Raw genomic sequence first — 12432 nt, 5'->3', positions numbered from 1 at the left:
TGAAAACTAGTAATAGGCACCCACAACCATCCTTGAGCATGCCTTGGAATGTCGGCTGAGGCCCTTTTTTTTTTTTTCTTCTTTTCTTTTCTTCTTCTTTTCTTTTCTTCCACCCTCACATTTTCACATTTATTGGTTCACGAGTCAGTAAGTGACCACTATATTCATTATGGGTGTGTGTGTGTCTGTCTGTCTCTGTCTGTCTGTCCCGAGCATGGCTCCGTGGGTTTTTATCCGATCCTGATAAAATTTGGGTGGGAGGTTTATATCATGATCTAGTTGTGTTTTCCTGAGAATGGGCGTGGTGTGCCCATTATGGGTGGAGCCATGCCCAAAAAAACGTGTGTTTTTAGGGGGTATCCGATTTCAAGTTACATCTTCTCCGAGGGGGTTTGTCGAATCTGGCAGGGGTTTCGGTATTTGGTTCGCCCAATGGCACCTGCATAGCCCCACGGAGCTCGATTTTTGATTTTCGTCCCAAGGTCAAGGTCACAAGGTCAAAAACTTAAAATTGCGAATTTTGACATAAAAATCATACGACCGCCCAAACTTTGAGAGCTCGGATGACAATATTTTTTTATGCATAATCTTGAGGTCATTCCCCACCTAAAGTCTTGAAACCATTTTGCTCTATCTCGAACACCTTTCCCGTGGCGCCCCCCCTTCAAGTTTGTTTTTGCGCTGATTTCATCAAAGTATGGATAATCCGAGGAGTGTGAAATGCCATATAGCCTATATGATGTTATATTATACCTGGAATGTTCCAGAGGAAGTTTTGCACCAAAGAACATAATCCGTGACCTTTGACCTTTAAAGTTCAACAAGGTCAAATTTTCAAAGTTGTGGGAATCGAACCGGGTTTTCGACCTTCTTCGACGAACTAACTCCAATAAGCTATAGCACCTATCCTGTTTCCTTATTTTAATATCCACAACATTGTTTTGTGACCTTTAAAGGTTAATCAAAGGTCAAATTTTGAAAGTTGAACGAAACCGGGTTTTCGACATTTTGCAGCTAATAGCCCGTCACTCGTACCACATCATGTTGATAATTTTTATAACTTGGTCAAACATTATCACATTGTCTCATCCTTGACTTCTGAAACAATCTACATTGTCAAATACCGCTTGTGAACCATTGTCGTCTTCAGACTTGTTCGCTTTTAAATTTGTTTTCTCCTTGACCGCTTCATCAATGAAACTTTCAACATAGAAGTGCCTACCCATGGAGAATTATTTTTTTTTTAAAACTGTTTTTTTTGTTAACAGTTGCATGATTATTGGATGGAAAATGCAGCTAGTATTTCAAAAAGTGTTTTCTGTAGGTATGGATTGCAGGCTGTTTCATATATCAGGTGTATACAGTTTCGACTTCACTTCACTCAGCCTTGGCAGAATTGGGGACTGTATCCAAGTTGAAGTCTGGTATTGGCTTAACGGTTAAGGTGGCTGGCTTAAGATCTTGATGTCAAGTTCCTGTCATGCCATTAACACTAGGTAGGTTGACAGCCTGTCGTCCTTCCAAGGTTGGTAAAATAAGTACCACCTTGAAGCCATTTCAGTACCCTGAGAAAAATGAAGCATGTGAGTGCCCTGTGTCAGCATGGCAACCCATCCAGGATTAGAAACCCCCCCCCTTACCCACCCCCACCCCAGCAGCTCTATAGGCATTTAAAAAAAATTTTTAAGCAGCTAAAAACTCCCCATTACATATTTAGCCATGAAGTGTTATGGACATTTACAAAAGTAAACATGGAATTTTTATCCTTCATATTTCTGCGGTACCACTTGAGATTATCCAGGATGTCTTTTGTGTATTTTCCTGCACCTTCGCTGATGTTCCTTGCCATTGAACTTGGTAACAATCGCTGGTAACTTGACCACTGATGAATCATATGTATGAGCCTGTGATTGAAAGGGATGAATGTAACTGGAATGAGAGAATGTTTACAGCCTCGTCAAAATGGAATAATTGACTATGAAATGTACCTTGTGTCCTGATATCTATATCCCCGCCCCCAACCTTTTTTTTATTTCAGCTTCATGATTGCTACAACACTCACACTTGAGCGCTATGCTCTTGTGTTTGGTGTAAACACTTTCTTGGCACTGTCACTGCAAACTGTCCTCACGGCCATCGTTGTAGATTCTCGGGGACTGGGCTTGGATGTCATCACACAGGTCTTTTGAACTTTTTGTTCCTTTGAGATTGCTGTTGTTTGGTAGTGGCAGCATGTCATACTAAAATACTCAATTTGCTCTCTGTCTGACTGCGATACTGTCCATGACTTGTAGCCATACATTGCAACTGAAAACACCAGAACATTCACATTGAGCTTTCGTAATGCAGATATCTATTCCTCACGACATTATCTCAAATTTGATTGTGGCTGTGATTCGCTGAACTCTTCTTGGTTTGGTTTGTCAGATCTTTGTCAATCCTGATGTTGCTGTTCTCCACAATGCTAACCGTCTATTAATTTTTCCTCCACATTCTCCATTCACGTCACTCTTAGAATCCAGGAAGATGAAACTTTCCGCTATTTCCACATGATAATCTCCCAATCCGAACATGCCGATCTTCTCAGTTTTAAATTTTTCATTGAATTGCAGCAGTTTTATCAATTCCTCTTTATTTTCTGCCATCAAAGTGGTATCACTAGCATACCTTCGGTTGATACATCGTTCTCCAATCGTGACGAGCCTCTGTCATCCAAGTTTGATTTTTCTTCAAAATTATTATAACCACAAATTTGGTCAATCCATCTGATAATGGCACAATCGTCATACTAAAATGGAGCTATTGTGTATATGTGTAGGTATGTAGCAAAAACTCCAGGGGTTGCATTTTTCATAAATTAAAATGAGTACATGACTTTTTTTTGGAGATGGGGGGGGGGGACTCAAGCTAGAATTAAATTGTAAAGATAGATGTGCACACAATTTGAAACCAGTTTGATAAAGCAACCGTCACAGAATATGGTTATATGAGCTGAAATATAATATTTATGGTATTTACAGGAACCCATCGAAGATGGGCACTTCAGCAACTAACAATAATAATATTAACACGTGCTGTCAGGATGGCCTCGAGGGTACGCACACTCACCTCCAAGCTCTGTCGTCTGTAGCCTGGGATTGAATCTCAACCCAGCTATAAACTGTCATCCCGGTGTTTCACACGCAGTGTGATTCATCAATGCACGCCATCCCTGAAATGGCTGTTAAACTAGGTGTCTTATCTGCTGACAGTAGTTGGTGGACGTTAGATCCCACGGTCCTTTATGAAGAGTAGCGAGCTATCTTTGGCACCATGACCAAATTCCTGCCTAACCTCAGTTAAACGTTGGGCCTGGCCAGCTGGTTCGTGAAAGACTCGAGCTAAGCTTCCCCCGGCCAACCCCACGAGAATGTGGGAATAATTGTGGCCATTTAAGACTCCCACCATAACGGAGGAAACGTGGATGTCACAGAAAATCCAAAACTGATGTGGTGGAAATAGCTCCACCTTTTTTATGGTATCCAGGATTTCAAATGACCTTTATCTTGTATGTTGTGATCAATCACATTTTTCAAAAATTGATGAAACGCCGCATAAAGTGCATTTCCAAGAATGTTCTGCAGCACATTGCCCACCAAAGGTGGCCTGAGAAGAGTACTCTCTCTTGAAAGCCTGAGAAGAGAAGAGTAAGAGGAAAGATGTCGGGCGGGAGTGCCCTTGAGTCATAAAATAAATAATACTAACACCACCATCTGCATGGTGTGCACGTACACATGACCTCCCATAGGGAGCAGGTGTTTCTCCTATGGAAAAGGCATTAATTGTCCCCTGCCCCTTCGACAAAGTCGGAGATTGGGGACATTAAAGTGATCTCTGTCCGACCGACCAATCATCTTTTCATGTGATGTTGTGTACGTGATATTTCAAAAACCTATGAACATTTAGTTTCATATTGCAGATATCTATTCCTCACGACCATTTTCTGGAATTTGATCATGGCTGTGATTGGCTGAATTTCGTTGCCATGACAACCATCTCAGTAATTTGGCTTGTATACATATTTCTAAAAATGTTCAAGATTTAACTTTCATATTGCAGATATATTCCTCATACCACCCAAAAGGCAGGGGACCAAGAGTATCACCTTGTTCTGATGTACATTTTAAATGACAAAATTTAACATTTCCTTTCAAGAGTTGTAATTTTAAAGATTTACAAAACTCAAGATGGCAAAGTCTACAAGAGTAAAGATTTGTAATTTTTTTTTCACCAAACTTTAACAGGTTATTTCGTCTTGTATATTATGTGCTGACAATTGGCCACTTGGTTAAATCCAAAACAGTTTGTATATGATTGTGTGCTTGCCACATCCAAATGTCCGTTTTCTTTTTAAATGTTTGCTTCAATGTTTTATTTTCCCATATCCAGTTCTTGATCTATGGTGGTTATTTTGGCTTCATTTCACTGGTGTACATTCTGAAAGGTGTGCGCACGCTTCAGAGTCACTGTCGTCAACACGCCTTCGAGTGCGAAGTGGAAAATGCAATCGCACCTCCTGTGGACCATGCTCCATTATGAAGACTAAAATCCTACACATCCCATAGACAGACCACACCCGGTTCACTAATAAATGCATCAAGATTTTCAGTAGTTGTAAAATGTTTTACCTCTCTGATTTATGCAAATCAGCTGTGCATTATATCGTGACTTTACCATTACATATCTGTTGATCTACGACTTGTACACTTGCCTGGAAGACTTGAATTTCACTGTTCACCTTTTTTGTTGCATTTTTTTTTTCATCCCTCCAATTCACTATTTACAAAGATAAAGGTATAAAAGGTTTTTATTAATGGACACATTTGTGTAGTAGGAATGACAGGAGTGGGTAAGCAGCCGAGTAGAATCCCACTCTGATGAATGAATTATAATTAGCCAATTTCCAACAGCCTATTGAGGATTGCAATAACAAAAATGACTACATGCACAACAAAATAAATTGAGATACTGTGCACAACAACAAAAAGAAATAAACATTTCCTCACAACCATTGATTCGTTTTCATGGACAGCATATAATTAAATGTGGCATTTCATCAACTGTATTTTAACAAACACATGGTTTAATACCACAATCATACAGATGGGGAAACGGTGGATTATAACTGTGATTACAATACAGATTAACAATCACAAGAGCAACTTCATTAAAATTTCCAATTGATGATAAATTGAATACTCACATGATACCCATAACAGCTCTGTACAATACTGTGATTTAATGGCAAACTGACTAGATAGGAGGCTTCAGACAATACTCGGACAAAGTTTTATATACACTTTCCTCAATTTAAACAATGTCCCAGCTCTGCCAATTAATCCAGGCTCAAAATTGGCGGTCTGGTGGAACTTTACTGAAACTTGTAGAAGCCCAGCTTCAGGCAAAGTTAAAATTGCTTTGCACCTTCCACCAGTACTTTAGCAGAATCAGTGGTACAATATGAGGTGGAATTGAGCAAAAGGTGATCACCGACGCAGCCAGAACCAGCCATTTATCAGGAGGAGGATGGCCATGGCTGAGCATAGCAGGACATCACGCCTCGCACTCTTTTCTTGTGCGTGCTCTGTAGCTCTCAACCGTTGGTGGAGCCGTAGAACCTGCAATGAAAAATGTGAACGTTACAAGATGCAGTACATAGTGTTGTGGTTGGAGGAACCGCATGCCTCCAAGGCAATGATAACCAACATAAAGTGATCCCTGGACAGTTATTCCATTAATATACTTGTATTGTAGGTAGTCCCTTCCTTCTTGTCTATTGGGTCAAATGGGACGTGCGTTGTGGGGATCTCATAGCTGGGTTTGCTTACACCACCAACTTCATTTCTACTCTTTTCTGCTTATTCCTGATAGTGGAGCAAATGAGTGTGATTTTTTTTGGCAGAATCGTTCAAATGGTGGTACAAGCATGAAATTTGGTACGAACGTTCCTTCAGGGTCACTCTGCAAGAAAAAAGTGCTAGCCACATGGATTTTCAACATGGCGGCCATTTTTTCCAAGATGGCCACCAGGGTATGAAAAAAAACCAACTTTAAACCATAAAAATCGCCAGAGATGTTGGATTTATTTCACCTTGATGTCGATTGATAGGTTTTTGTCCTTGCTGGAGCTGATTCTTGAGTGTATTGATCAATTTCATGAACCAATAAATCAATTTTAGGACTTGCATAACAATAAAGAAGTCAAATGACAACTATTGTGCAGGCTTCGAATACAAGTAAATTGGTTCTCATCGCGTTATAGACGGGGACGGTTAGAATTATTGGAGATCTTGAACAGAGCTTGTATTTTAATTGCTCAAAATAGTTATTGCCCCTCCAAAGGACTGCTAATGCCAGGGTGGCAAAGAGGATGAGCTCTCTTTGCCTACGAAATGCCCCAAATGGCAAGGGAAACAAAGCCTCTGGCAGTCAAACTCCAACTCTAGCCTTCTCGTGGTGGGGGTTTCCACAAATAGTGGTGGTGCGAAAGGCGAATCTCGGGCACCTGAAAACCAGACAACTCTGGGCAGATGAAGCTCATGGAAAACTCAGAAATAAAACCACTTGCGACCGAAATGCAGCCACAAGGATCTATAGGACCCTGACACATTGTAACCATCAATGGTGGTGGAAACCAGCCAATATCGACTAAACACAAAAAAAGAGAGTGTATGTCATGCATTACCAGGGCACACTGGTGGCATACACTCCTGTGCAACTCAGCATGGGGTTCAATGTTGGCTAAACCGTGGGTTTAGTATCCCAAATGCTATCTAATGGACCCCTCAGATGTTAGATAGCCGCACCTGAACCGACAGGATGTGCCAGCGTGGGAGAGCCGAGCCAAGGATAACGGGGGTTTTACATGTAGTTATCCGGATGGTGTACAGATCACACAGGGTTTAAATGGCATTGGATGAACGATCGGGCTAGGTGTCGGGCAAACGCATGAACCTCGCTGTATCCCATACATCAAAGTGCACGAAGGCAAGGTGGTAAAAGGATAAGCCCTTGACCTCGCCAATGCTAGTCACAAATTATGGATACTCAAACAAAATCAAAACCACAAACAAACTGGAGGAAATGTTACCCCTGTCAGAAGGACACAGAGGAAAAGTTAATGTCACCATGAACAAACAGCAACAGTTCAGAGGGAATTATTTGATAAAGTCAAACAGCTCACATTGGTAATGGAGGAAATGGGTAATCCCTTTGAAGAGGAGTCAGGAGATCTTCTTACGCTCGACACCAAGGACATCGCGGATCCTTCCGCTGCTCAGCTAATTGCGACGCATCACGAGAGAGGGAAAGAAAAGTTCAATTCCTTCATGGCTAATCTACAATGTGAGAATGACTGCCCCTTCTACCAGCCTATCAAAAAGAACAGGATAACCTTCTTCAAAAATGAGCCAAAGTCTGCAAGCAAATCCAAGACAAAGTTATTGAAGGAAGACTGCCATTTGTTTTCCCACCTCTTCATCTCCTGCACCTCTTCATCTCCAGTGTGACCTGCAAGAGTTCTTCAAACACGAAAACCAGTCTTTTCTTGCCTCACTCAGTAACAAGGGGAAACTACACACATGTCCGAAATCGGATTTAGTGGATGTACTACAAGCCAAAGTGACGCTTCCAGAGACAAAGCCAGAATCTGACGTACTCATTGTAGATGGAGCTGCACTGGTAAATATCGTAGCACCACGAACACCAAAGACATTTGAAGAGTATGCCAGAAAGGATATTCTTCCGAAAGTCGAGTACTACAGCACGAAATACAAGAGAACCAACATCCTCTTTGATGTGTATCATCAGTCCAGCCTGAAGTCAGAGGCAAGATCTCAACGAGGAAAGGCCGTCAGAAGGAGAGTAACAGCGACAAGTAAAACTCCCTCGAATTGGAAGAGCATCCTTCGAGATAGCACCAACAAAACAGAGCCATTCCATTTCCTTGCCGACTAAGTGTCTGAAATGACAACGGGCAATCTAGTTATCATGACTAAAGGAGAAAATGCCATCACCACCACCAGTGACACCAGGGTTAACGTAGAGGAAGTGGCCCCATGTACCCATGAAGAAGCAGACACGCAAATATTCTTACATGTTTGGCATGCAGCCACCAAGGGATACAAGTCTCTGATGATTGAAGCTAATGACATGGACATTGTAGTTATTGCCATATCCCTTATGCCTTCTCTTGCCGCAACAGGTCTTGAAAAAATGTGGGTTGCATTTGGCAAAGGGGAGCACAGGAGATGGATCCCTATCCACAAAATTATGTCTGCCATAGGACCAGAGAAAACGAGTGGGGTGCTCTTCTTCCATGCCTTTACTGGTTGTGATGTATCAGCTTTCAATGGCAAAGGGAAAAAGACAGCATGGCAGACATGGAATGTCAGTAATCTTCACGAAACTCAGTCAGTGCCCATCAAAGATTGAGGAATCTGATCTATAAATCCTGGAGAAATTTGTGGTCCTGATGTATGACAGATCAAGTTCAGTTGCGTCAGTGAATGAGGCGCGGCTTGCTCTCTTTGTACAAAAGCAGAGGTCATATGATTTAATTCCACCAACACAAGGAGCACTCACGGAACATGCCAAGCGAGCTGCATAGAAATCAAGCAGGACACATTTGGAGCCAGGCAATAGTCCGCCAGCCAGAAGCTCAGTGTCCGTCCGAGTGGGGTTTGTTCAAAGAAGATGACTCGTGGGAGGTCTTCTGAACTGCCCTTGCTCCCAAAACTAAAAGCTGCCAGGAGTTAACGAAATGTGGATGCAAGTCACAATGTAGTGGAAGGTGCAAATGCTATCGTTACGGACTAAGTTGTACCCCACTATGCAGTTGTTCTTGTCAGACCGAATCAGAACAATGAACATTGCAGGGCAGAAAAACATGGCGGCCATCTTGGAAAATGGCCACCATATTGAATTTTAAGTGGCCACCATATTGAATTTTAAGTGGCTAGCAGTTTTATCTCATAAAGTGACCTAAAATAAATATTTCTGCCAAATTTCATGCTTGTATCATTCTTTGAACGATTGTTATTGTTATCTGTTCTTATTTTGGGTGGTCGTCTGGTGGCCATCTTGGAAAATGGCGGCCATGTTGGAATTTCAAGTGGCCATCACTTTTTTCTCATAAAGTGACATAAAATAAATATTCCTGCCAAATTTCATGCTTGTATCATCATTTGAACGATTGATCTTGTTATCTGCTCCACTATGAGGTAAATCCGAATTTGGGTCCTCACGTAGGCCAGCAGGCACTGCACTCGGACACCCGATCGGCATAGCATGGCACAGCACAGAGCTCCCGTCCTGAAGCGATCCCTCAACCTAACTTTTGCGGCTTGTCAAAGAGTATGCTCAGCAGCTTGAGATGATTGGCTCGAGCTTCAGATGATCGGGGATGAGATTGCTGGTTGCATTGAAAAGGCATACAAATGAATATCTCTTAAAGAGGCTGCACGGATGTTGTTTTTCACAACATGGAAGCAAATGACCCAATATCGGTGAGAGCGTGGCTGGCAGCTTGGTGCCAATAACTACATTGTCGGAGGCGGATAATAGAAAAACAACAATGCCACGTTGTACGGACACAAGTGTGCAAGATATGGGCGGCACGTTCATTCCAACCCATTTCTGGATTTAGTTATATCGGCATCTTCTTTTCCCTCCATTTCTCCATCTAATTATTATGTCCGATCATTCCCCTCAATTGGTGACACAGATCGGGGTTGGACCCACGCACACGATGGCAGAATCGGGCGAACGAGAGCGCTGGCCACGTGCACCATGGCGGATCCGCGCGCACTGTACGGAACGTACTCGAAGGCGGATCCGCGCGCACTGTACGGAACGTACTCGAAGGCAGACCCGTGCGTCGCTCGCGACACTTAATTATCGTACAGAGCAGGGCACGAATGGCACACATCTTACCATCTGTGCATGGGTTTGCCATAACGTCTCACCTTCGATCCTCGCTGGAGGTCGCGGGTGTTTCCCGTGGACGAGGACGTCTTCTCGCCTCTCCGGCCGGTGAAGCCGCGATCAGGCAGGGACATGCTGTACAGCTTGGGCCGCGTGGTGTATCATGGAGCAGGCACATTGACCAGCGCTAATCTGGGGTGCCCGGGCAGGCATGCAGGGCCGACGCCACCCTCGGCTGGGCCCGGGAGTTCGTGCAAGGCAATTCGTGTCGTGGAGTTCGGTGTGGGGCGATTCATATCATGTCATGGGGTCGGAGCGAGAGGATTCCATAGCTTGGGGTCATCTTGCCAGAAGTGGAGTGGAGCCTCTTCTGGCCATCACGGCCGGGCCGCGCAGGGGCCGGGGCTAATCAGAGCGCCCGATTTGGGTGACGCATCGCTTCGGGGTGGCCCCTCCCCCCCCCACCCTGCACCGCGGGGTTTATAAAAGGCGGATCATGAAGCCATCCCGTGTCTGTCTGTCTGTCTGTCTGTCTGTCTGTCTTTCTCTCTACCCCGCCTTCTCCACTCACTCGCTCTTGACTCCGCCTTCTTCGCCCGCACATCATCACCTGTGACTCCGCCCCCACGTCGCTGACTCCACCCACCCACCTGGTCCTGTCTAACACTCCGCCCACTCGCTCCCGAATCTGTCTCTGGACCGACGCCAGCTGCACGAAGTGCCACGAAGCAAGAAACGGCGTGCCAGCTGTCAGGGAGGTATCGCCCAGCGGAGTATCCCTCCAAAACGTATTGGTGGCGCGATCGGGCAATCGTGCAAGGTATTCAGAGACCGTTAGCCTTATCTCCTCTCCTCCTTTTTTCTCTTCATTGGGGTGTGTGTGTGTGTGTGTGTGTGTGTGTGTGTGTGTGTGTGTGTGTGTGTGTGTGTGTGTGTGTGTGTGTGTGTGTGTGTGTGTGTGTGTGTCCTGGCACCTGTCCTCGTAAGTTAAGATTGCAGAAGATGATTATTATTCCGGGGAAAGTCTGCTCTGTGTCTGCTTTTGTATGTTGCTTGTATTATTGGCACACCTCACGCTTCTTTCTGTCCCTGCAACACATGACAATAAAACTACTATTCACTGTGCCACATAACTTTCCTCGCCTGCTTCTAAATAAATTATTATAAGAAATGTTCCCAGCTCGTTTCCGTCTTTTCTTTCATTGATCCAGCGTGGTCCGAATCCTAGCTTAGCTGGGGCTTTATTCCCAACGATCCGTTCCTCTGAGCCTGTACGTCCTTGGCAGTGTTGCTCAGCTGCATCTGGTCCGGTAAAGTGATCCAGTTCGGACAAGGCGTACCGAGGGCGTGTTCCCCGGTAATTAAATAACGTGATTAATTAGGTAACCCGGTTAAACCCATAGACGGGAGGACCCTAGGTCACGCGGTTGAGTTATTGGCGTTCATGGTCGGTTAGCGACCCGCCGTGTCACGGAATTATCCGTGTGCGACAGCCTGCAATTCCAGGGAGTCTGGTGAGAACCCGAGATAGCTCCTCCCCTCCCACCCCCGCACTCCCCCCTCCCGGTGGTCTTCTCACCCAACTCCTAGCCCGCAACAATACATTTGTCAGATTTATCTTCGCTGAAGGCCATTTGTACATGTTAGCTAATGTAACATGATATATGGGAGGTAGTGTCATCATTTCACTCCCCTCTAAGTTGTGTTGTCCAAATCTGATTTCTGATCAGAGTTTCAACTCACCCTGGTACATTATAGGTTTTTGTGGACACAAGGTCATCCCACAAAATATTTTCAAAATGCAAGACTATGTACCAGTACCATGGCCAAATTCTACACTATTTGCCCTAATTGCCTAGTCCTGCAAAACCACCCTCAATGTGAAATAGCAACCTGTCCAGGTTAAATTCTCAGCTCTGGAAATGTTCACAAAATCTTAAGCACTCTTGTTCCCCCAGAGAAATATGGAAGTAACATTGCTTTGGATATCTAAACAGCAAGATATCAACATTTTTGAAAGTGGTTCTCAACTATCAAGTGTCCATTCAAATCAAGAATCCATCTATTGGGACCATACTCTGTGCAGTGTCGGTGCTGCCTCAAGGCCCAGTCACACCTTGACGTTTTAGCCAGCTTATGCCGATTTTTGGAAAATTTGTGTAAAACGCTGGTACACGTCGAATACGTTATGGGTACGTTTTGTATTTGTTAAGACCACGCTGAAAAACACTGCCATAAGTGGTAGACGCTGACTTTAAACATTGAACTTTTGGGTTTTCCTCAAATTTTTTCATGCTTGAAATTTTACGACGTATGCTGGCATATGACTCACACGTTCGGCTACGCTGGCCATAAGTTGTAGGCACGTTATGCGATCGTTGACACACGTTGAAACACATTACTTGTAAGTTACTCATAAGTCGAAACACGTGGAGGTAATGTTTAGCGTACCCGAAACTTATTTCTAAC

At 43.9% G+C, this 12432-nt stretch overlaps 2 protein-coding genes across 5 annotated transcripts in view; one reads left to right on the top strand and one right to left on the bottom strand.

The window, feature by feature from the left end:
* LOC147022993 (thiamine transporter 1-like) overlaps positions 1-5052 on the top strand; it is a 28228-nt gene extending 23176 nt beyond the window's left edge. Inside the window, exons 5-6 of the mRNA XM_085887996.1 lie at positions 2039-2180; positions 4429-5052. Of these exons, the coding sequence (XP_085744122.1) occupies positions 2039-2180; positions 4429-4578 (292 nt within the window). The 3' untranslated portion in view covers positions 4579-5052. The remainder of the gene's footprint in view (positions 1-2038; positions 2181-4428) is intronic.
* The window catches only part of LOC147022992 (mitochondrial fission factor-like), a 36479-nt gene continuing 28875 nt past the window's right edge, over positions 4829-12432 (bottom strand). For all 4 annotated transcript variants that reach the window (XM_085887998.1, XM_085887997.1, XM_085887999.1 and 1 more), the window contains one exon: positions 4829-5657. In XM_085887998.1, coding sequence (XP_085744124.1) covers positions 5526-5657 — 132 coding nt within the window. In that variant the 3' untranslated portion in view covers positions 4829-5525. The remainder of the gene's footprint in view (positions 5658-12432) is intronic.

This window comes from Eptatretus burgeri, chromosome 7 (assembly GCF_056783735.1).
Source record: "Eptatretus burgeri isolate ZD-2024b chromosome 7, Ebu_testis_v1, whole genome shotgun sequence".
NCBI classification, from domain to species: Eukaryota; Metazoa; Chordata; class Myxini; order Myxiniformes; family Myxinidae; genus Eptatretus; species Eptatretus burgeri.
The sequence above is the reverse complement of the archived record's forward strand: the minus strand, read 5'-3'. Positions and strand labels throughout refer to the sequence as shown.